Source organism: Lygodium microphyllum, chromosome 11 (assembly GCF_053477565.2).
Source record: "Lygodium microphyllum isolate KBCC chromosome 11, Lygodium_microphyllum_v1.1.10, whole genome shotgun sequence".
Lineage (NCBI taxonomy): Eukaryota > Viridiplantae > Streptophyta > Polypodiopsida > Schizaeales > Lygodiaceae > Lygodium > Lygodium microphyllum.
The window spans coordinates 10,877,227-10,902,567 of NC_141145.1; the positions used below are offsets into that span (position 1 = coordinate 10,877,227).

General features: G+C 46.4%; 1 protein-coding gene across 4 annotated transcripts in view; it reads right to left on the minus strand.

Annotated features, from left to right (window-relative positions):
• Nucleotides 1-25,103, minus strand: part of LOC148028540 (uncharacterized) — a 162,838-nt gene extending 137,735 nt beyond the window's left edge. For all 4 annotated transcript variants that reach the window (XR_015692502.1, XM_087688820.1, XM_087688823.1 and 1 more), the window contains exons 1-5: nucleotides 24,215-25,103; nucleotides 14,633-14,957; nucleotides 14,401-14,510; nucleotides 14,085-14,221; nucleotides 12,401-13,940 (exon numbers count right to left, since the gene is read on the minus strand). Coding sequence is in view for 3 of the 4 variants with exons in the window: in XM_087688820.1 (XP_087544946.1) it covers nucleotides 12,401-13,940; nucleotides 14,085-14,221; nucleotides 14,401-14,510; nucleotides 14,633-14,957; nucleotides 24,215-24,595 (2,493 nt within the window). In the remaining variant the exon portion in view is untranslated. The remainder of the gene's footprint in view (nucleotides 1-12,400; nucleotides 13,941-14,084; nucleotides 14,222-14,400; nucleotides 14,511-14,632; nucleotides 14,958-24,214) is intronic.
• Nucleotides 25,104-25,341: the final 238 nt, after the last annotated feature.

Below are 25,341 nucleotides of genomic sequence, written 5' to 3' on the forward strand. Positions count from 1 at the left end.
TCTCCTTCGAATCCTTCTTGTCCTTGGCCTTCTCTTGCTACTACTTCTTCTTTTTCTTCCCACCACCACCTATACCTGCAGTAAAAGCCTTGGTGGAGCCAGAACCACTGGTCCCCACCTCTCTGAGTCGCTCGTCGTGCTTCAAGACAAGCGGTGAAAGCTCCTCCCATAAGAGTTTCTCGCGGGTCCTCGAGGTGATAAAGTTGGTGTAGAAGACATCGAAATGAGGAGATGGCAGTTGAGTCAAAAGAACCATAGCCATGTCTTTAGAGGAGATCTTTCGTCCAAGAGAAGCAAGCGCACCCCTCATATCCTCCATCTTCGTGATGTGCTCCTTCATAGAAGGAGAATCATAAAAACTAAGCATCCACAACTTTTTCTCAAGAGAGATCTTGTGGGCAAATGTCTTGTGTTGATACAAAGACGCAAGCTTCTTCCACACTTCCGCTACAGTCTGCAACCTCTATGAACATGTATAAGAACAGAATCTTGTAGACTCATAAAGAGAAAGGAACAGGCTCAAGAGTTGAGCTGATCCCATAAGGCTGCATGGTCCATGGAGACCCCATCATCAGGGTCTTCCTCGAGACGAGCAATAGGTGAAGAAACAAGCGCCAATAGGTCGAAAGTGTCGAGGATACACTCCACCTTGCACGACCATAGGGAATAGTTGGAACCATCCAACTTGCCTTCCTTGGGAAAGGAAGGGAGAATGGGCACCTGTATAGAGGGAATCAGGGAAGGCATGTGAATATCCGATGGAGGCTTCTCCAATGGGGCTTTCATAGTAGATGGAACCCTCTAAGATACATGGACAGAAGAGGGATGAGTTCGAGGAGACTCCTCTCGTTGTCGATCACGAAACTCTCGATAGTCCCGTTCTCTGCTCAGAAGTGTGTCAGGAAAGAAGCTCCTCCTCTGAGTCATCAAAGACTAAAAACTGGTAAGACATCTGCCAAATCTGGAATCACCAAACAATCAACACCAAACAGTAGGAATATGCGCCACCTACACAAGAAATTGTCTTCCACCACCAGATATGCTGTCCCCAGATACAAACACACTGCTAGAAGATGTCGCCTCCACCAGATGTGGCCGCTTGATGGAAAATGCACTATCTAATGGGATCGCCTCCTCCAGAAACAGCAAAATACAAAGGATTTGAGGTCGCCTCCTCCAAAAAATGGCCGCTAAGGGCTGAACGCAAGTGTGGAAGATGACGCCTTTGCTGTGTTCGATGATGGATGGGTAGGATTGATGGCTGATGTCTCCTCTGTAATGGAAGCTCTCCTCCATGTTCTCAGTTAGGTGATGATACCATGTGAGAGTGTGCAATGGAAGAAGGAATACGAACACACACACACACAGAGAGAGAGAGAGAGAGAGAGAGAAAGAGAGAGAGAGAGAGAGAGAGAGAGCAGAAAATGAAGAGAGAGAGAGAGAGAGCAGAAAATGAAGAGAGAGAGAGAGAGAGAGTTTTACGAAAAAAAAAAGAGAGAAAGAAAAAAAGAAGAAAGAAAGTTATATTAACGTCTTCTAAAGACCAAAACTGGCCTATGAGACAAACTGTGATACAACTGATGAGGTCCAGCTATCCAAAATAAAAGTGCTGAATGAAAAGCTAAAAACCGGAAACTGAAAATACGGTGCTGTGAGTGTGATAAGTGTCGTGTATGTGTATGTGCGTATGTAGCTCTGGTACTCCAGATAATGGCTACAAAAGGGGAACAAATGTCGGCTGTGATAGGGAAACAACTGTCGGCTGTGATAAAGTGGTGCGATGTGTATATGTAACAGATGCAGGGAGATATACTATCCTGGGATGTAGTAGCAATCGTCGAAGTCGCTAATAGTAGGTGATCCCTCCTGGATGCAGGATGTGGTACATCGGCGGTGGAGAAAGAGCAAACTGGAGATCTGAGATCCAATGTGTCGAGTGTCGTCGGATCTCAGTCTGCTGTCGATGTAGATCAAGAATCCTCCGGATCTCCTGTTGGTGTGGCTGTGGGGTCCGAAACCCACGGATCCTCGTGCGGCGTCGGGTACGCTGGTCCTCAGCCTGCTGTAGTGTGAGCCCGGAGGTCTGGCTAGAGGCTGGTACAGTAGCTCTCACTCTGTCTGTCTGAAAGAACTGTGTAATAGTCGTCTAGGTGGGCCCCTCTCTGACTGGGACCCGCTGTGTGCTCTGCTCTCTGATGTGCCATGCCTCTCCCAGAAAACGGCCAAATGATCTCTGATCCATATCAATCATACATCCCTGAAGTGAGCTGCTCAATGTGTATCTAGATCTCAACTCTGAGTATGCCGGGCATCTGAGAACAAAATGCTCCTCACTCTCCACCTCTGATCTGCAAAGGGGGCATATCCTCTCCTCCCGTGGGATGCCACTGGCTCTGCCACTCTCAATCATAAGCTGATGTGATGATACCCTGAGCTGTCCAATAAGAACTCTCAATCGATGTGGCATATAGATCTGCATATATCTCGGAATCTCTATGAATCCCTGCTCTGATATGCTCAAGAACTGTGTATAATAATGTGCCATCTTCGATGGCAGTGGCTGTGCACGGCTAACCCATGTCCTCTGTATATAAATATGCCATATCTCCTGTCTGATGACTCTGTTCCTCTCAAAGAGAGAGAGGGTGTAAGTGGGAGCCTGAATATCATATAGAAGAGGTGGGAGTCTATCAATGTCCAGCCCAAGTCTGTCAAACCAAGCTCTAGTCTGTGCATACCATGATGTGGTATCCCCCGCTCGAGCCATCTCCTGAGATGCCATATATGCTCTGTATGCAATGCGATCTCTGTCCATATCCTGAAATCTGTGTAGGAAGCAGACTGTCTGAAATAATACCTCGACTAGCATGGGCGGTGTGGCAAGCTCTGCTCGCACAATGTCATATGGGACTGAGGCCTTGCTGCGAATCAATCTAGATATCATGATCACCTGAGGTCTCTCCATCAATGTCCATACATAATCGGCAAGGCCTGGCCCCCATATAGTTGCTCCATACATCAGTGCTGGAGTGACTAGAGTATCAAAGAGCCACCCCTTGGTGCGGGGCTCCTGGAAATGTACCTGATGACACTGTCGCTCCATAAGAGCCAATGCTGAGTATCCTCTAGTAAGGCGGTCACGAGCTGCCTGTGTCATCGAGAAAGTCCCTGAAGCTGCTGTAAAGGTGACTCCCAAATATACATATGATCCAGTGACCTCAATACTCCCTCCTGCTGCCATGAAAATACTCTGTCTGCGTATCTGAGCTGATGTATGGAATATAAGAACCTTGGTTTTACCAAGGTTCACTGTCATGCCTTTCTGTATACAAAAATCATCCAATGCTAATAAATGCTGCTGTAATCCCTGAGCTGAGTCTGAGACCAACACAATGTCATCTGCATATAGTAAGATATGAACTGTGGCTCCACTGAGATCTATACCTCCACCGGCTCGCTGTTGAATAAACTCTGCTATCTCATCAATGTATAGCCCAAATAGAGATCGAGCGCGATGACGGTGACGGGCGCGAGCGTGGGCGATGGCGGATCCGGTGCCCCCCCTTGACTGCGACGCGTTTTTCTGTGTGGTGGGCGAGAGTTCGGTCCTGCGCGCACTTCTGTCTACGGCGACCTTCTTCTGCGCCCGTTTTTCTCGTAAACGCCTGCCCTGTCTACAGGCGCAGCCTGCAGCCTGCCCCTATTGCGCATGTTTCGCGACCTGCCGCCCTGTCTACAAGCGCCGCCTGAAGCCTGCGTCACTCTCGTCTGCAGCCTGCCTCACCTTCGACTGTACCTCGACGTGCTACCCTGTTTGCAGCCGCCGTCTGCAATCTGCTTCATTTTCGCCTAGCTTTTGTGACCACGGGGGTGCAGCGCAAGGAGTGCTGGGGGTCCACAGGACAGTCTGACAGGCCACGGCATTTGCAGAATCAGAGCAGTGAGCTGATCTGCTCCTGTGCACACACACAGAGAGAGAGAGAGAGAGCGAGAGAGAGAGAGAGAGCGCAAGAGATAGCGTTGCTCTTGCCTGTGCCCCCTGACAGAGAGAGAAGACAGCAGTATGGCTGGCCTGGATATGGATTTTCTAGATCGGACGGTGGCAGCCCTTGGCCCTGATTCTGATACAGAGGAGCCGGAGGACATGGTGCCGTGCACGGAGGAGATGCCTTCGGGTTCTGAACTGCCCCCTGCGGGAAAACGCTCCAAGCATACTTCTGACGAGCCAATGGGTCCTCAGGAACGTTCCTATACGCAGGTCGCCTCTGATCCTGTGGATTCGCAAGAGCTTGACTGGGAGCATTTGTTGGACTTTGCCAATACTCTGCTTGGCGATTATGTCCAGCATAATAATGAAACTTTTTCTGACTCGGGAACTGATGATGTGCTGGAAGCCACGGTGGACCCGAAATCAGTCCTGCGGTCTTTTTCGGTGTTTTATGACCGTGCCGTTATACTTTTCTTCACTGGCAGGATCCCAGTGCTTTCACATATTCGCCAGTGGATGCACCATTTATTGCAAGGGGAGTGTGTTGAGGAGATCTTCCTTGGACCCCACGGCTTTTATGAGGTGCTGTTGAAATCAGAAACACATCGGGCTGAGCTCCTGTCCAAGTTGCCATTATTCTTTGATCGCCGCTTGGTCCATGCTGTACCATGGCGCCCTATGGGAGACTTCCAGCGCCTGCTCCAACGAGAATGCCCGGTGTGGGTGGAAGTGGAAAATTGTCCGGCCGTCTATTGGCCATTGTTGAAGGATGCGATGGCAGTTGTGGGAACAGTGCTGGTTCCCCCAAGCCTCAGGGCTATAAATCGAAACCGTTTATGCATGTTATGGGACACGGCCAGGAAAAGGCCTGCGTGGCTTCGCCTCAATTGTTCTGGCATGAATCCTTTGCATTTTCGCCTGAAATGGGGCAACTTTGCGGGACACTGCTTTTCATGTGGTAAATTGGGGCATTTTATGGCCAAATGCCCAGAAAGACAACCGTCTTCCGAGGATGCGCATGTTGTGCTGCCTAAGGATGACATGGTGCTTGATGCCCCGGCACAGGAGGCCCTTCAGCCACCTAGTGTTGTGGATAAAGGCAAACAACAGGTCCTGGGTCTGGATTCCCGTAGCACTGATTGGATTGAGGCTCGTCAAAAAAAAGGTAAAAAGTTGGATGCAGGCCTGACGAACCCTGGGCCTAATGCTTCACAGGACTCCGTCCGCACGTATATGCGCCGGAAAGAAATGTTCACTTCACAGCATGCTGCGCGTACTATGGCCCCGTCTGCCCCCCGTAATTAGTCTACCAGGAAAGTCTATACAGATGGTCCAAAGGGCCCACCTGCTAAGCTGGCGTTTGATACAAAAGGTAATGTGATTACACCCTGGGATCGGCGTTATCCCCGTCCCACTCCCAAGGCAGTGGATTTTCCTTCTACCTCTAAAGCAGGCCGCCAGAATTCGTTTGCAGTATAGGCTGATTTTCTGGATGAGGGTGTCCTGGATGCTCTCGCGGAAAAGGTGAAGTCGAGGCAACAGGCGCCTCGCACCTGATTTCCTTTTTTGAAGATATATGAAGATAGCCACGTGGAATGTGCGAGGCATTTGCTCTCGCCATAAGCAACATGCCATGTGGACTGTCTTGCATGAGAACCAGTGGAATGTATTGTGTGCAGTTGAGCACAAAAGTCACGGTGAAGCAGGAAAAGTTGTGGATTGTCATGGATTCCGTTTGTTTTATGCAGGGACACATGCTACGCACTATTCGGGCGTGCTGATGATTGTCCATGAGAAATACCAACCTGTTCTTGTTAAAAATGATGTGCAGGGCCGCTTTCTGGTAATCGAAGTCTTATTTGAAGGAGAGATTTTATGGTTGTTGGGCCTCTATGCTCCGAATGATCCCGCATCCCGACAGGATCTTTGGTCGACCTTGCAGGGCTCGATGTCACTTGGCCAAAGGGGTTTTTTGATGGGAGATTTCAATATGTGTGTTGACTCTTCTCAGTCCACTTCAGGGCATTCGGTAATGGATGCGCCGGAAAGCCGGGTGTGGAATTCATTTGCTCTGCACGTACTTAAGCAAGATCTTTGGTCGTGGCTTCACCCTTCTTTTTCAGGGTTTACTTTTCATTCTGCACAATATGCAACTACTTGGTCGCGGTTGGACCGAATGTATATCATGCAGGGGGATGATTTTCTTCCCGAGATGCTGGAAATGAAGGTCTTGCAGCAATATGCATTGTCGGATCATTTCCCCCTCTAGCTTGAGATGCGTGCACAACCTATTGCACCTTTTATGCAGTTGCTGGATAGGCTCCCTTTACGTTTCAACTCCTCTTATTTGAAGCATCCAATTTTTCAGGGCTATATGCAGCAATTGATTGAGAGGTTCTTGGTGGACTTCGCCTCTAAGGGCTTGGCTTCCTTTGCACGGCTGCTCTCTAATGTGCAGTGGGTTGCTCGGCAGTATGGAATCCATCATGCCTCTCTTTGTCGGCAACGTCGACTTGCAGCAGAGGACTTACTGGCTTTGGTCCATTCGTTGCTCGTGGATACCCCAGATGATGATTTTCTGCTGTCACTGGAGATGCGTTTGGCCAATCTTATTCAAGTGTTTCAGTTGAAATCTTATCAGCAGGCCAAGCTGCATAACTTGACTGACACATTGCAAGATAGTGCCTGTCAGTCTCATAAGTTCTTTCGCGCCTTGCATGCTTCTCCTGCTCGCGAAAATATGACTAGACTCCAGGATTCGGAAGGTCGCATGGTCACTGACCCGCAGACCATTGTTAATATGTGCAGAAATTATTTTATGGAACTTCTTGGTTCTTCTCCCTCACCTTCTAGCCAGGTTACGCATGCCCGCTCGGTCTTTTATCATCTGGTCTGCCAGCAGGTTCCACTCGATATGCAAGCTACTTTGGAGGTGGATATTTGCGAGGAGGAGGTTATGGATGTTTTGTTACACCTGCCTAAGGATAAAAGTCCTGGTTGGGATGGGCTCACTAATGAATTCTTTGAGAACTCGGCCACGCAGCTGGTGAAACCATTGGTGGTTATGTTTCAGCAGGTTTGGGAAACAGGGGTCATGCCTTCCTCATGGAAACAAGGCCTTATCAAACTGATTCCAAAGGTCCCTTCGCCGTCAACGCTGCAACACTGGAGACCAATTTCTTTGATGGGCTCGATATATAAAATCTTCTCCAAAGTGCTGGCGAATCGGCTTCACAAGCACCTTCCAGCTATTGTGCATCCTCTCCAATATGGTTTCATTAAGGGCCGCAACATTCTGCATAATATTTTAAATGTGCAAATGGCTATTGACTATGCGCGGCACTCCAGTCAGGAAGTGGTATTGATTCAATTGGATTTGGAAAAGGCTTTTGACTATGTGGACTGGTCTTTCATTGCAGATCTCATGTCTGCTATGGGTTTTGGTATTCGGATGTCCCGATTGATCTACACCATTAGTGCTGTGGCTTCTTCAAGAGTTATGCTCAATGGTGGGTTTACAGAGCCATTTGTCCTTGCACGCTCGGTCAGGCAGGGTTGCCCTTTGAGTCCTCTCTTCTTTGCCCTGGCAACTCACCCGATCCTTTCAATGTTATCCTCAATGGCGGCTTCTGCGCAGCTGGCAGGATTGTCTCTTCCTTTGGGACAGCACTTTATTAGCCAATCTTTGGCTGATGATACCTTTATGATTTTGCGGGCGGACAGGGACAATATTCGAAAGGCATTAGATGTTTGGACACTCTTTGGTCAGGCCTCTGGTCTTCGCATCGATGCCTCTAAATCAGCCATACTCAGTTGCACGGAGCCTGATTTACAGTCATTAGGCTGGCAGGGCCAGGTGGTTTCTCGTAGCTCCATCGTAAGGCATCTTGGATACCCATTGGGGGTGGATGTACGGCCAAAGGAACTACTGGAGTGGATTTCACAAAAACTGGCGGCGAAGTTTATGTATTGGAAGTCGCAAGCGTGGCCATTCCATGTCTGCCTCAAAGTGGCTCAGACAATTATGCTGCCAATGCTAACGTATTTCCTGCCATTGCTGCCGTGGACGCCTACTACTTTGAAAGCTCTCACTCATCCCATTCGTTTCATGCTATGGAAGAAGGATTCACTACAGGCAGGAATTTCGTGGATTTCGTGGTCACATACATGTACCCCTAAACGCATGGTTGGTGGAGCTATTTTGGATGCAGAAACTCATATGCTGGCTCTTCGTTGGTCTCTTTTTCGTGCCATGTGTGTGGATCATCACCCGTGGACCATTATAGCCCGTTATTTTCTTGAGGACAGCGGGCTACACCATGGTAATACACGACTTCGGGCCTCCTGGTGGCATGTCCTTAATGCTGACTCTCGATTCTCCAGTCCCTCTTCCCCTCTATTTACTGCACTTGGTCGGCTCTTGGAAAGTGGTGCTCCAAAAGGCCCGTTGGCATCCAGTGGGGGACCGCTTGCAGACTAACTCCTTTCAGCTGGAATTGTTGGCAGTATCGAGATTACTTTCATGGGAAGACAAACATCAGCTCCGACCGAGATTTAACCGCATGGCCCGTTTTGGTGTGACTTCGATTGCGGATGCTACCCTTGCCACTCGCAATGTCCTTGTATCGTTTCGGACTGCTAGGAGGCTTTTCAGGATCCCGCGCGGATATCGTGGTTTATGGGAACAGCTTTTGTCAGAGCTTCAAGATCGGCAACCCTTTCTTGCCCTGGCTGTGGATTGTCCTTGGCAGGACAGTCTGGAAAGGCCCTCTACTAATCAGGTGTATCATCTTCTCATTCAAGATCACCAATGGTTGGGTGTGAAAGCTAATGCTGTTTGGGGATTGCGGAAATCGCAGGCATGGTGGAAGGCAACGGTCATGGAGGGCTGGCTAAATAGGGCACCTTTCAAATGCAAGGTTTTTTTTTGGCGGGTAATGATTGGTGGTCTTCCTCTTGCCTCAGCCCTTTCCAAGCGTAGAATCTCGAATGGCAATTGTTTCTTCTGTACCACTACTGCGGAATCGGCCCGACATCGATTTCTTTCTTGCCCGCTCGCCAAGAATATCTGGTCACTGTTGTCGCAAATTTGGCGCGCAGTGGTGGGGTCCTCGCTCACTCCTTTCGATTGGGTTTTTGTGCGCCCAAAGTACCCCACACCGCCACAGTTACATATGAAGATCTTGTTTCACTTTTTCAGATACTGGGGATGCTGGCACATTTGGACCACGCGCAATGCTTTTCTCTTTGATTCGGCCTCTAATGTACCGAGACACATTGCCAGGCTTAAAGGGCTCTTGCATTGTGGCAGATAGATCTCATCCGGCACTCGGACTTGCTCCCTCGGGAGGATTTGCTTCCCTGGCATATGGCAATTGCCTCTGGGTCGTTGCCATGATTGGTGTAACCTTTTTCCTGGATTAGTACGGGGATTTCCCACACGTTGGCCTAGGGCCCTCGTGTCTCTTGTAATCATGTAATCATGTAATCTTGTACCTTTTTTTCGTAATTAATACAATTACCTTTTACGGAAAAAAAAAAGAGAGCAGAAAATGAAGGAAGAAATACTACATTGACTGAAATGAATGCTGAATACAAAGGTCTGGACTGGTCAGTCCCTGCACGCAGCTAGGAGCGTCAGTGAGGGCACCAAATCAGGCTGAAATGTGTGGTAGCACCAATGTCAGAGAGGAGCGGGAGTAATGTGTGCTGAATCTGCAGAAAATAGGGAGAGAGAGAGAGAGAGTGACCAAGACGGCTGCTATAAATAGCCCTCTCCTCCTAAATCTGGCCAACCAGCTGGTGGCCTGCCAAAAACTGGCCGACTGCCCTAAAATGGGCCGACTGAAAAAATGTGCCCTAAAATGGGCCAGCAGTCACTCAAGAGTGAAATGCACAAACACATAAATGTTGAACAAACTAACAGAGCTCCTCTGTCTCCTGCCAAACTCTGACAGGAGCTCACAAAGAGGAGATGATAGACTGATATAAAAAATAAGGCAGGCTAACACTATGGACCCAAATTGGAAGGCTACTGCTCATTCCGATTCTCCTTTGGTGGATGCTACCCGATATAGGCAGTTGGTTGGTTCCTTGATCTGGCTTCTTAATACCCATGATGACTTATATTATGTTGTAGGTGTGCTAGCGAGGTTCATGAGTGAACCCAAGATGGTGCATTGGTAGGCTGCTTAGAGGATTTTGCGGTTCCTACAGGGGACTCCTAATCTTGGGAGGAGCTGAAGCTGAGCTGAATCTTAGCTCTGATACCAAATGTGAGTGATGGGGCAGATCGAAGCTCAGCTGACAGTACACACTTGACAGCGAAGAGAGTGTAGGAGTGAAGACACAACTCCAATACAATAATCAAAAGAATAATGTGCAAGTACAAAGTACAACCCTTAAACCTTAGGATTGTTAATGTGCGTTCACACCCAAAAGGTGTAAAATACAATAAGTGCCCGAATTGTGTAACATAAGCACGTAAAATAAAGAAGAATATAATTGGGGGAAAAAACCTCTCATAAGGAGAATAAAAAGTGCCCCAATGTCCTACAAAGGATCAATCGACACTCCTTTGTGAACGTAGACGTGAGTCAAAGCCAAAATGACTCCTTATCTCTATCTAGTTTTAAGGATTCAAGCTCCTTCCTTACTCATCATCACATTGCTGTTTGTGGTCTTGACACTTGTTTCGCATAGTTTTGCTTCAAACAGCCATTGGGCATTTTCTAGCTTGACCACCAATTGCTGAAATTCCTCCAGAGTGGCTGTAGACTCTAGTGTCTACCAGATCTCTTGCTAAGTGGGGACTGGCACAGCACTCATGGCATACTGTCTGGCCAATAAGTCTTCAAGATACATAGCAAGCCTAGCCACCAAGAACTTTAACTCTGGTCATGAGCATAGATACCATTCCTTTCTCCTTGAAAATTGAGTTGTTGAGTTCATCCACTATGCAATCATTGATCTTACCAGGAAGGATAGTCTCCACAAAGCTGTTCTTGAGAGTTTGCCAATCAAGAAAGTGGTGGCCTGGGTTCTGGTTGTACCATTTGTCTGCAGACCATTCCAAAGTAGATGGCAAGAGAGCCAAGAAGTCATCCTGTATGTGCACATCCCAGTTCACACATAAGCTTTTGAAGTTGCGTAAATGGTCTTATGGATCTTCAGATGCAAAAATCTGTGAGTGCAAGAAACTTGGTAACTCCTGCCAAAACTGTATAGCAGCTTTACTTGGACAGAGGGTGGAGCCTTGGATAGGAGGTGGACAACATAGAGGCACCATGCCACCTCTCAGCTTGCAACCTGACACATCACCACCCCCTAAACTGCCAGATGCATGACTAGACATCTTCTGAAGTGCAACAAAGGAGGTTTGGAAGGGCTAAGGTGTATAAAGGGACGATGAAAGCAACTTGATGTGCACACGTGATTGGCATGTAGTGAACAAGTCTAGAGGGCTGGACTGGTACAAATATAGCACCCCTAGCACGATCACCAAAATTTGATCTACAGTGGCAAACCACACCACATATGCACGCTGCAACAGCCACTCTGGGACTTTATCTGGTACTCACAAGCTAGGAAAACAGTCTGGTAGGGCCATTGTGGTTGAAGAGTACTGTTCTACTAAAGGGAGTAGTGAAGTGGACCCTACTGCAGGAAAGTAATCTCTGGTGAATAGTTACTGCCTGCTAGGTGGGATATTGCTAATGCCAAGGGTCCGAGGGACTTGTTTCCATGTCTTTTGCTAAAGGAAGCTCAAGCTGAGCCATGGCCTTGCTGGAGCTGATTGGCAACCTTACTAAAACAGATCTCAACCTCTAGTCACAGTTGCTCAAGCTGAGCCATGCCTTGCTAGAGCTGATCTGTGGCCTTGCGAGAGCCATGGAGATATGAAAGTCTAGCCCACTACATTGGCTGAGGGGGTTGACCATACACCATATTACCAACAGGTCTCCATTGATAGTTGCGGGCACCAAGGGGTGGAGGTTGGACGATGAGGCATAGGATTAAAACCCCCTCTCAACTATAAATGTGTATCAAGATGGCTTCCACTTGATGTGCTTCACGTGCAGTCACTAGTTAAATTGGAGATCTCCCATGATTTCCTAGCCTTATAAATTTTTTCTAGTCATATTTGGTGACTGAGTAGCACAATGAGTTAAAGGAACTGCAGCAGCACCAGCAGCAGGTAAAACAATGCTCTGTATCAAGGCAGCTCTTCAGGTCTACTGACGCTAAGGTGCCAAAGCTTGACAAAGAGCAGATGCGAGAGGACAAAAGCAGCAGCAACTTGGGTTATAAAGTCATTTGTTCTTTGCGGTTTTTCTTGGGATAGCTCAATCCGATTATGTGGTCAAAATAACTACACAAAGAGGTTGGGGGCATATGAGAAATCAAGCATACCTTTCCATAGGCACCTTCCCCAAGAAGCTCTCCTCGTTTCCACTCAAAACTTTTTGTTTTCTTTGTCTCTGCCCTTTTAAACAGCTTCTTTGAGCTTGAAGCAGCTAGTTCCTTGTCAGAAGTTTCAGGTTCCTTTTCGTTGTACCCATTACAGGGGAGGCATTTTCCTCCACAACCTTCCTTCCCACACCCAATGCATCCAGCACGAGCAGCATCATGCCAATCTGCACGTACTAGTAACAAATTATCATCTGGAGGAACAAAAAATGTCACTTGCTTCTTATCTTTCACATGACCGTCACTGTCATTTTGCATTGTAGGCAGATCACAATATGCTTTTTCTTTTACGCTATCCATGAATTTAACATCTTGCAGTGTGCTGCCATCCTTCACATCTTCAAAAACCAAGATTGGCCCCTCCCTTACTGCTTCTCTGCTTGTATCAGCTGCAAATCTTTGTAAATTTCCCAAGGATTGAGAAAAACCAGATCCATGACTTTCTTCATCTTTAATCTCATGCATGCCTACAAGACCACTAGTGGTAGAAGATCCTCCTAGCTCTGTGGAAGCAGCAGAACTTCCCCTATCAATCACACTGTTAGTCTCTTCAGCCTTAACATAATTTTTCTCTTCAGGTGTTTGATGAACAGAATTCAAATTGCACTCCCATCCCTGATTGATGGGTGGGAGTTCTCCACTATCTTGATTCCTTTTGTCTCCCTCCAAATGTAGTGGTGTATTTGTAATTTCTGTTTTCTCTTTCATGCAAGTTTCCCGGTCTTTAAATACTCTATCAACCAATGACTTGATACTATTGTTTTGCTTTTGCAGAAAAGCAGTAAAATCTTCATTTTCTGCTTGTGATATTTCTAAGGAATCTTCTGCTTTCTCCTGGGCTACATGAAGTGGAAGATACTGTAACTTGGTCTTTTTATCTTCACCTGAAATCCTTAAGCTATTTTGGATATCTGTTCTTTGAGATCTCTGCTGCAAGGGGTTTTCCTCAACCTGTTTTGTATGATCAAGTGTATTTTCCGCAGCAGAATTTTTGAAGCTTGGGTCTTTATTAATATGCATGAGGAAAAATTTTGTAATAAAATCTCCCTCAGATGTGTTTTCACTACTACAAGAATCCATCTGATATCGTTCCTGTGAGTTAGCCATCACCATTTGAAGGTCTGGCTCACCAAATGAGTTACGCCTACAAAGAAGAGGGCATTTATTTGCTGAATCTTGAATCAGAGTACCAGAAAATGTCCGTCTTATGTTATCTTTCAATCCATCTAGGCCTCTTCTGTCATCTGAAGGAGCTGTATGTACCCCTGCAAAGGATGAAGGACGACCTTGCCATCCAATGTCCATAGATGATGACAATAGAGAAGGCAAGGAACGAGCTTTTGCATTTTCCATGTCTGATTTTATTCGCTGACTGAGCAACTGATAAGTGGGCCCATCAGCTGCAAGCTGCAGTGGAAATAAGCCTTGTCTTGTTCTGGCATAAAGATTGGCTCCAGCGACAAGCAATAGTTTAACAATTGACCTGAAACAATTTGAACATTTGCAGACATTGGACCACCGTACTAAACCCAAAGACAAATTTCCCATAACCTCAAATAACTACCAGCCTTGAACATATGCACTGTGATACATCAATAACTAACTCTACAAGGTACCTCTTACACACCTATTCCCAGTTGCTGCAGCATGGTGCAGGGGTGTTTGCTTTTCACTGTCATCACAATTTATGTCTGCACCAGCTGTCAGAAGCAACTTGACCATGGCATCATTCCCAGTAAGGACAGCAAGAATCAGGGGCGGTTTCTGCGTGTTCATGAACACAAGGTTCAGCTCCTAAAATTGTTATGCAAGAAAGGTATGGTATAAGTTGCACATCCATTATTGCTTCAGGCTAGGAAAGATGAGCAGCTGACATAAAATTTGGCATCATCAAGCTTTCCTAAACTGCTGATCTATCCACCCACTGAGAGTGATCAACTTACATTCATGAAAGAGCCTTCACCACTTGCACTCAAACCATAATTTATAAGCTGCTGCACTCTTTCTGTTTTCTGGGAAACAATGGCCTCTTCCCATAATTGCCCAACTGAGACTGAGATAGCCACATATTATATGAGGTTCATATAAACATTTGCAAATGATCAGTCTCATGTCTAACTTAAAATAACTTTGTCTAGTACCCATATATTTGAACTGATGCTCCTTATCTGTTACCTGGGGATGGTTGGAGGAAACCACAAGGTGAGGTGCTCTCATCATTACCAGAATGGCATAGCAGATACCTTCCATCAGCATCAGATAGGTCTGACAGGCACAGCGAAGAATGGGAAGCTGTGGAGTTGCTTGATGACAAAAACCCAGCATTATTAGATGCAAGGTAGTTCTGGGAAGTGCCCTTAAAAGCTTCTCCTAGAAGTCCATCCCCATTCTCCTGTGCTGTGCCAGAAATATAATGATTCAATGGCAAGGTTTTCCGCTTCTTTGGACCCTTGGGTACTCTTGGAGCATCCATACAATGATATTTTTGTGTTTGAAGACCCTGCAAGAATATGGGGAAACGGGGGAGAGATCTGTGAAACAGTCAAGAAAACAAATTCAAGCAACCACTCTGCAGAGAAGTATAAGATCTTCAATAAGCTCAGATGTGTATGCATTATCGCATGTCTATAATGTGCAACTCAAATCTGTTCGTTGTTTTTCTAATACACAGCATTGTTCTATGATCCTAAAATACAAAAGCAAGTCCCTCATTATGAGGAGGCGTCTGTATACAGACACAAAAGGAAAACAAAAAGTTGCCACTGATCTGATAATAATCATGAAAAGAAGACCGTGCATCTATAAAAAATCCAAACAGTCCATAGAGCCCAAACCAAGACCATCCTAGAAAAGGACCAATTTTATATGTAACGCCTCATATGGGCCAATATCCAGAACTTTCCAGAAGAATCAAACCTGTGAATCTGGCCAACAACTGTGCCAACAAACAGAGCAAAAACTATTTGTTTCAGAGTAGGCCCAGAGCAAGGGAAAGTCTCATACCAACATGCACAAAGAGGGCAAGAGGCAGATGAAATTTTCTTTTTGGCCAATGTCTCACCTCACTGGTAAAGCCTTCATTTTTTATCACCAAATGAAAACATTAAGCTTAATTGCAACTTATCCTTCTTCTGCAAGTGCTTGCTGCAAAGAGGTGAACTAAGTATCAGGAATATTTCCTACAAGGTTATTTCCAGCACTTTACTATCACATGAGTCTTGGAGGACTGCATAAAAAGGATCCAGCTGAGCTTGAATTTTATGTCATGTCAGACAGTATGCATGCCCAATCATCATTCTCCGCATCAAAAGCTGAGCTGTGGAAGTGATATGGCCAGTCCATTAGGTGAAAGATGCCATTTTGTACCGCCGCAATTCTTCTAGCTGAAATGATTGCCAGATATACAATCGGCTTGTTTTTGGAGAGTGGTCTCATTGACACCATTGAATTCGTCATGCTTTCTGTTAGCAGTCATGTTTGTCATGCCTTGTCATCTCCTGCCTGTGAGCCTCAGTCTGAGTCAGACGAGGACATTAGGAGCTCTGACATGTCTGTCATGTGTTATGATGGGGGAGGCTAGTCACTCTTGACTGGCTGTTTTAGGTTGTGTATTTCTTTTTGGCCTCTTTTAGTGGGCAGCCACTGGCTGCCCGGCCACCTTTTTGGTCACTGTTGTGGGCGCCCATTTTAGGGCACTTTTAGGGTTTGCGCCCATTTTAGGGTTTGCGCCCATTTTAGGGTTAGGGTTAGGGTTTGTCTGTTGCCTATTTATTGGCAGCCCCCCTCCCCACTTGGTCAGTTGTCTTCTTGCAGATTCCGACACTCCTTCTCCCCCGTGGTGGTGCTGCCATCATCATCAGCCTGATCTGGTGCCCTCACTGACGCTGTGGGCTGCGTGCAGGGACTGATCAGTCCATTTCAGTGTATTCAGCATTCATTTCAGTTAGTGTAGATTTCTCTTCCTTATTTTCTGCTTTCTCTCTCTCTCTCCCTCCGTGTTCGTATTTCCTCTTCCGCAGCGCACTCTCACATGGTATCAGAGCCGAAGGAGAGTACACGGAGCTGAGTTTTACGCAGGAGAACACCCACAACTTTGCGTTTGCTGGTCAAGACGTCTCCAACAGCTGAGGCGTCACCTTCTGCACCATCTCCTTGATCAAGGCGGCCTGTTTTGGTGTCAACATATTTGCGTTTGCTGCTGGCGCCTTCTCCAGTGGCTGCCACGTCATCACCAACCTCTTCCTGCTTGCGTTTTCAGCCTGGGCGGCCCTCCTCCAGCTGGGCGACACCCTTCCAGCCTGCGCCTTGCTGTTCTGGCTATTGGCTCTTTTCCTGCTGGCGACTTATTCCCAGGCTGCGTTTTCAGGCAGGCAGCTGTTTTTCTGTGGTGATTGCATCGTCAGCATTTGCGTTTGACATCATCCTTGCGTTCTGTGCAAGGCGGCCAGCTCAAGAGCTTCTGGTGTTTGTGTTTCGGCACCGGCAACCTTCCCTTGTTGTGTTTTGGTGTTTGCAGATATCGAAGATGTCTTCTCATCAGTTTACAGGCTTTGATGACTCAGATGACGAGCTTTTGTCTCGGCACTCATCTGAACGGAGGCGTGATTTCTATCACGAGGACCGTCGTCCGGAGTCTATTCCTCTTTCCCGTCCCCCTTCTATTCATGTATCTCGGCGAGCCCCTTCCAGTGGGCCGAAGATGCAGCCTTTGGTACCCCCTGTACAGGTACCCGTACTTCCTCAGCTGCCCAAAGAGGACCGGTTGGATGGCTCCAACTTTTCTCTATGGTCCTGCAAGGTGGAGTGTATCTTGGACTCCTTCGATCTTTGGGAGCTTGTTTCTGTTCCTATTCCCCGGCCTAAGGTGGATCCCGCAGATGGGACATCTATGGATCGTGCAGCATTATGGGCTCGGCTCAATTCTAGAGCCAGATCTTTCCTCTTTCTGAGTTTGCAGGATTCTGTCCTTGTTCATGTTCACAGGTTGAAGACTGCAGCAGATGTGTGGAGAAAGCTTGCGTCTCTCTATCACCAGAAGACGTTTGCCCACCGGATATCTCTTGAAAAGAAGTTGCGGATGCTCGCTATTGATGATAGTCCTTCCATGAAGGACCACATCAACAGATTACAGGATATGAGGGATGAGCTTGCATCCCTCGGTCGGACGATATCTTCTGAAGACATGGCTATGATTCTTTTGACTCAGCTGCCATCGCCTCGGTTTGATGTCTTCTACACCAGCCTTCTTACATCGAGGACCCGTGAGAAGCTTCTATGGGAGGAGCTATCCCCGCTTGTCTTGGAGCATGACGAGCGACTCAGAGAGGTCAGTGCTAGTGGATCCGACTCCACTAGAGCCTTTGTTGCAGGTTCGGGAGGACAGAAGAAGAAGAAGAAGTCAAAGGCTAAGAAGAAGGACAGTTCTTCAGGCTCTGACTCAGATTCAGAGAGACCGAAGTGCCCACACTGTGGGAAAGGGACACATCCCGAGGAGAAGTGTTGGAAGCAGTACCCTCACCTTCGTTCGGGAGCGAAGGGTGGATCTACATCGGAGCCTTCTTCTACCTCTACACCCGCTGTTACCCATGAGTCAGTGTTCCTTCATATCCATGCTTTGGAGGAGGATCCTTCTTCCGTGGCTACAGTGTCTTCTGCGCAGCCTTGGTTAGTGGACAGTGGTGCTTCGAGTCATATGACTCCCCGAGGTGATTTGTTACAGGATCTCCGTCCATCAGAGGGTTCAGTCACTGTTGGTGACATTTTATCGGTGCCTATTAGTGGTGTTGGCACATTGCCTTTGTTTACAGACCGACCTACGAGCTTCCTTTCACAGGCCCTACATGTTCCGGACTTGGGCCTTCCCCTCCTCTCAGTTTATGGCCTTACGAGGCTTGGCACACGAGTGATCTTCACCGAGCATGCCGTTGTTATTGAGGATTCTTTTACAGGAGCTGTCTTATCTACAGGTTGGCAGGAGAGCGGGCTTTACAGGCTCCATTCCCCTTCTTTGATGCAGGGTCCTCCGAGGCAGTCTATTGCTACACCCGTTTTCACTTGTGCACCCTCTTTTCCACAAGTTCCTTCCCATCCCCCACCTTCTCCTCCGGTGGTTCCCTCGTACCCCCCATCCCTTTCAGAGGGGGACGATCTCGGTGATGCGGCTGTGGATTCCCTGGCCCCTAGTGTTTTAGAGGGGGATTTCCAGGATCATGAGGAGCTCCTTCACCGGCAGTCTACTTCGACGGAATTCATCGACATTGGCATTCCTCTTCATCTCTTGCCTGTGAGCCTCAGTCTGAGTCAGACGAGGACATTAGGAGCTCTGACATGTCTGTCATGTGTTATGATGGGGGAGGCTAGTCAATCTTGACTGGCTGTTTTAGGTTGTGTATTTCTTTTTGGCCTCTTTTAGTGGGCAGCCACTGGCTGCCCGGCCACCTTTTTGGTCACTGTTGTGGGGCGCCCATTTTAGGGCACTTTTAGGGTTTGCGCCCATTTTAGGGTTTGCGCCCATTTTAGGGTTAGGGCTAGGGTTTGTCCGTTGCCTATTTATTGGCAGCCCCCCTCCCCACTTGGTTAGTTGTCTTCTTGCAGATTCCGACACTCCTTCTCCCCCGTGGTGGTGCTGCCATCATCATCAGCCTGATCTGGTGCCCTCACTGACGCTGTGGGCTGCGTGCAGGGACTGATCAGTCCATTTCAGTGTATTCAGCATTCATTTCAGTTAGTGCAGATTTCTCTTCCTTATATTCTGCTTTCTCTCTCTCTCTCCCTCCGTGTTCGTATTTCCTCTTCCGCAGCGCACTCTCACACTTTCATGGTATGATCAAGGAGATATAGCTGGGCACATATTGGGATATCTTGACATAGGCAATGCTGATCTTTCGAAGGCCAACTTGATTAGAGCCTTAGGCTCTTGTATAGCATAAGTTTGATACATTCATTTAATCTCAAGGTTTTAAAAGAAAGTCTGGGTGTCATGAACGATGTCTAGAAGCACGGGGCGGAGTCAACTACCGATCATCTTGGCCAGTGCCTTATAGGCTACTGACAACAAGGTGATCAGTCTCCATTGGGATAGCTCCAACCGATCTCCCCCTTTGGGGAGGAGATTGACAAGACCTGCCGATAAACTCCCTGGCATCCGTCTTGAGCCGAAAATCTCCTGAAAGGCCAGTAGTAGGGGGTCCTTCACCACCTCCCAATAGGTAGCGAAGAAGGCCTTAGAAAGACCATCCTCTCCCGGGCATTTCTGCCCATCCTATGCATGGAAGGCCTCAGCTAGCTCCTTCTCTGGGAAGGGGTCTAGGAGGGAGTGTCCCATCTCCTTTGTGACAAGGGATGGAATGTCTACTGCTTCTTCTCCCCATTCATTCCACATGTATGTGCACTCCATGAGTATACCTGAGGCAATTATGTAAATGTATATCCTCAATCTCCTCAAAGCAAGAGAATACCCTTATCTTTGAGAGAATTAGATGCATTAGAGAATCCTTCAGGTAGTCCCTGCTAGTGGCCGATCTGTAAAGTGCAGAAACCCCACAGATCCATACATGGGGAAAGCCCAACCTCACCATGGTGCCCTCTAAGAAGTCCCAGTCAACCCTGTCATAGCCCTTCTTGAAATCCAAGAGGAGTACTGCTAATCCCTGACCACTGTGCTAAGCCCACTCGGTCACCTCGAAGAAAGTGAAGACACTATCTAGGATGCTCCTATCACTCTGCAAGGTTATTAGGAATGATATGATCAACCCATTTTGTACTTCTGCAATTCCTCTGGCTGCTAACAAGAAGCTCACTCAACAAGGTTATTTGAAGATTTGGTTAATGAATCAAGAAATTTATACAAAGTTGCAACCATGATAGTGTTTTTGCAATGTAATCACTAAAGATTCATCTATTAGTTTCCTTGCCAGATATGGCAGTGAATATCAACATATGCTTAGCCAAAAAGTATCAACCACTAGTAAAATCCACATATTTGATATATGAATGGATAGCCATTGCATACAATGATTCACTCAAACGGCAACCTTGTTGCACTGATCTTCCCAAAGACCACAATTATTACAAATTCTATCCTAAAACAGAAAATGCTAAACCCTAAACGCTAAACCCTAAACCAAAACACACATTTTGCAGTCTACTATCAAACCCAATTCCGCCTGAGTCAATGCAATGGTTTTTTTTCTTTCTAGAGAAGAGAAAACATTCTATTAATAAGACTCCTCAAAACATATGCAGGCAAAATGTAAAATTCAAAGTAGCTCTATTAGAGAAAAGCATCTTATTTCCTAAGAAAAGCATCTCTCCTTATCCTCGTAGTCTCTGAACTGCCCTGTTTCTCTCCCATTTCATGTAGAGGATATGCACAATCTTTATTAGACCCTAGAGAGGGTCTTTGAAGTAGATATATCCAAAGAATTAATAGCCTAGGTGTAAAGAAATACCCTAGTGCAAAAACACAAACACAAGCATACAACAAAGCATAAACTAAGCTAAACACAATTAGGGTTAGGGTAACTCAAGACAATGAACCCATTGAAGATCATAAATGAATGTATCAGTATATTACAATGCTCGTGTAGCAAACACACTATGCACTGAATAAATATTGTGCCGCAAACTCTCGTGTTTCAAGGACTAAGGCAAAGGTAATGAGCTAGAGAGTGTGCCGTACTCTTGACAAATCCTGAAACACAAAAAGGCAAACTCCAAGATGTCTAGCAACAGCAAACGCAGCAGTAGATGTCCCCAATCTGAGTCAAATGGAGCAGTAATAAGGAGAGAGAAAACTGCAAAAATGGAGCAGCTGGTGATGACATGGCAGATTGGCAAAGTCTTGGAGCAGCAAAACGCAAGTTCTCTGATGAAGACAAGCACCTAGAATCAAAATGCAGCCAGCTGGGGGGTCATCCAAAGTAAGCGATAGCTCCTGCATGGTCACCACGCGCAATAGACAGGCCGCCAGCAGTAAATGCAGATTTTGGGACTGGTTGGCAGCAGACGGTAGATGATGTGGATAGCAAACTGCCAAGGAAGGCTAGAAACAGGTGGCAGATGGGTGTAGGTGTTAACCCCTGTTCGAGATGGAGAAAAAGAAGTCCAAAGAGGTCCAAGAAAACTCCAAACGCGGACACGAAGGAAGTAGGAAAGGAAACGGCCAAAAGCGCAAGAGTGGCCTCAAAAGCTAAGTCAAAGGCAAAAGCGCATTTTTAAATGCAAGGCACCTAGAAAACTTTTGAAAAAGAGCGTCAGGCTCCCTCTTGTGCAAGTTGTAAAGTCTAAACGGGCATAGGTGAAGGGCTAAGGCAACTAGAAGGGAATAGAGAAAGAGGACCTTGGCAAGATGCCCGGTCATGTAAAAAAGGAGATGGGTGCCCAAGGGATTTAGGGTTTTATATATAAACTCAAAAAGTAAATGAAAGGCTCATTCTTGGTGTGTGGCTAAAGTGGTCTCTTCTTCTTCCCTTCTTCTCTCCTTCTTGCTTGCTTGTGTATGCTTGAGAGAGGGAGTGTGAGAGTGTGAGGGAGCGAGTGTGTGAGGGTGAGGGATCAAGGAGAAAAAGAGCTTTCCATCATCTCCTCTTTTCTTATTTTCTTATTCTCTTCTCCTCTTGTCTTGCGCGCGGCTATGGAGGATGGAGCTTGAAGGTGGAGGCTTGAGATTGCTTGAGCTCGCATCTCAAGTTGTGGAGCTACCGGGTTTCTTGAGGGAGGAGACTACTCGTTTGGGCATCAAGGTAAGCTCACTACACCCCCGTAGGATCGAAGGTGCGTCGGCTAGGTGAGAGATAGCCATTTGTGCTCGCTTGAAACGCTTGAAGCAATAAGCGGTTTGTGGGTCTTGGCGGTTGAGTGTGAGCTCCCCCTATGGTAGACAATGTCAAATAGCTTCGGCTGAAATGTCCTCGAGTGTGGGCAATGAAGCTAGATCACTTGAAACCTGCAAAAATGAGGTTGATTAAATGGGAGGGCAAGTTGTCTGTTTATAGAAAGTTTAGGACCTCCCTAATTAGGGCTTACATGTGGGACACTGAAACTCTCTTGAACCGCTTTCAATTTAAAAGAATATTTCAAATTCATTAATTAAGTTTTGGGGCTGTCGAATTAAAGCTAAAACCTACTTTGAAGAAATATCAATGCCTACGTGGCAGCCTAAGTATCTCACTGAAATTTCACGGAAGACTCGAGTGAAATTCTCATATGGATTCCAATCTTAGCTATTGAGTGTCACAAACTCAAAATCCATAGAATTTGTGACAATTAATAAGAGTTCCTAAAGCTATGCAAAAGACCTCTAGTGCAACTAGAAAGGTCCTAAAATTCTCCTCATTCTTCTCACCCCCACCCAAGTAAAAAGATATGTCATTTGCAAACTCTACATCTAGCAACTCCTCAAACTCTAGGATGGGAAGTCTAATGCCTCAAATATCTGTAGCTCTATCCCTCGAGGAGCTCATGGCTCTTGCAATGAATAAGAAAAGAAGAGGTGCAAGGGGGCATCCCTATCTCACTGACCTCCGAATGCTAAATCTATCACCTCCGACCCCACCAATAAGGACCTAGCTATGAACTCATGTTGACGAGATCAAAAGCTTTCTCAATGTCAACTTGTATCTAAAACCACATCCAATCAAGCATTAGGCAAGCCATATAGGAAACGATTATAAAATCTTGGGAGTAGATCTCAGTATCAACCAAGACATCCTGATTGGTACATTTGGCATACTAAATAAAATATATGCGTAAGTAATGTTATTATTGATCTATCTTCTTGTCACAAGACTATTGACCTAGATTCAATCCATCATGAAGAAAAGTTTTGATCTATTTGACCAATATTTTAGTCATCACCAACTTATGTATGATAGGCATTAACATTCTTGGTCTCTAGTCAGGACAGCTTTTACATATCTGGTTTTTAGGGAAAAATTCTGACCAAACCCTTCTTTCAAGAGTCATGCATTACCCCTATATCCCAAGCTTTATTTATAATAAAAAGGACATCTTCATCTAAGATTCTAACACAATCAAAAAAACTCAATGGTAAAGTTGTCCCTACCAGATGATTTTCATTTACCCATAGAATGCAGCATGCTATCAAATTCATTTACTGTAATAGGCTCTTCTACTTCAAGAGACCCAGTCCAATATATAATCAGAAAAACAGGAAGTTGTAGGAATTCGTCCCTAGCTATAGCAACATGCGTAGAAGAACAAGAAGCAGCAGAAATAGCAACAAAGAACTAAACATAATAATGCTCCAACTCATGCATAGTTTTTGTTCATCATCCATCAACACTTCTCACCCTTTTAATTCCTTTTTCCTACCTGGAAGCGTATCGTAAACAATTCTTTGGAAAAGCATTCCTTAATCAAGGTTGATTTCTACTGTGTTCTAGTCGTCCAATTTTCCAATTTACATTGATCATTCTTGGTTGTTACAGTTTTCATGTAAAAGAGCTTCCTACTCAACTTCATTCCAAAGCCACCCCATGGGAGTGGCCAAAGATGCTATTAAAGGACACTAGAGCATCATTGCAATATTCACAAATAAATTCATTATGCAGCCAAGGATAATTTTGAAAATTGACCCACATTAAAGCTATTTCTCAAGAAACTTGAGAAGCACACACTGCTGTAATTTCAAATATTTGACCACACATACAAACACACAACTACAATTACTAATGCAGAAAGACAAATGACTATAAGAGTAGAGTCAAAGTAGAGTGAAAGGGGACCTAAGCACACCACATTCCAGTGATCTGATTCAACCTCTTCCCAGTCGGTAGTAGCAACAGCATCAGTACTGAGCAATGGAGATGCAGAGTGTCCATGCCACGGCCCAAAACCAGCTGAGGGTGAAGCAGGTGCTCGTGCCTCTTTGTAATCAAGCCTTCTGTCATTGTTCAAGCTCTGTGGTGGTGGGCTTGCGACCTTTTGCTCCTGTGTCACCTGGTGTCTGTGTGCCTGGCCAAGATAGCAGTCAGGAGCACGTGGTTTTAGCTGGGAGCTAACCTCTGCAGGGCTGCCATAGCCAGAATTAGAACTGTGGGTTTGCTTAGGCTTGGAAAATCCACCACGCTGATGCTCAGAGGTAGGATTAGGAGAGGTGGGGTTCGCAGGAAACATGTTTTTCCCGATGAAAAGCCCGGCATCAGTCCCTGCATCAACCCATTATTGACTACTGGCAGCTATGCTCTAAAGGGCAGAAGCTGCTGCAACAAGTCAATCCCATCTTCACCATGCTTCAATTAATATCTCCATTTCAATTTCGGAAAGCCAAACATGCAATTTCTGTCCCAATTTCTATCAAATTCATCATCTCAAATCCGATTCCAAATCGTCCAAGTTCGCAATCTCTGTCAGGACCCGGGACTGATCCAAACAACGCAATTTGCGAGCAAATCTTGTACGACCACAGGCGAGAATCAAGGAACGTGCAAGCAGCATGAGGACGAAGAGGATGGCAGCATTTATTTCGTGGAGCTCTGAGCTGGCGAGCCGGCAAGAAGGCAGGAAAACGATTCGTCCGTTGACGTTGGCGTGGAGGTCCCTCTCTATCTCCCGTCTCTTTTCCCCTTGCACCATGCACAGCACAGAGAGAGAGAGAGAGAGCAGCCGAAGAGTTGCGTCAAGAGAGAAGCCCAATCGAAGAGGACCCAAGGACGTTTTTTCCGTTGAAATCCTTTCTTTCATTCCTTGGTGAATGGCTCTCGTCTCTTCGTGTGCCCATTCCATGGGCGGATTCACACCAGTCCGGACGGACAGGCTCTCCCTTACAGAAAGTGGGTGTGGTGTTTCACTCGCAATTTTATAAGATGCATTTAAATCACAACGGTTCAGACGGACAGCCTCTCCCAGAAAGAAAGTGGGCG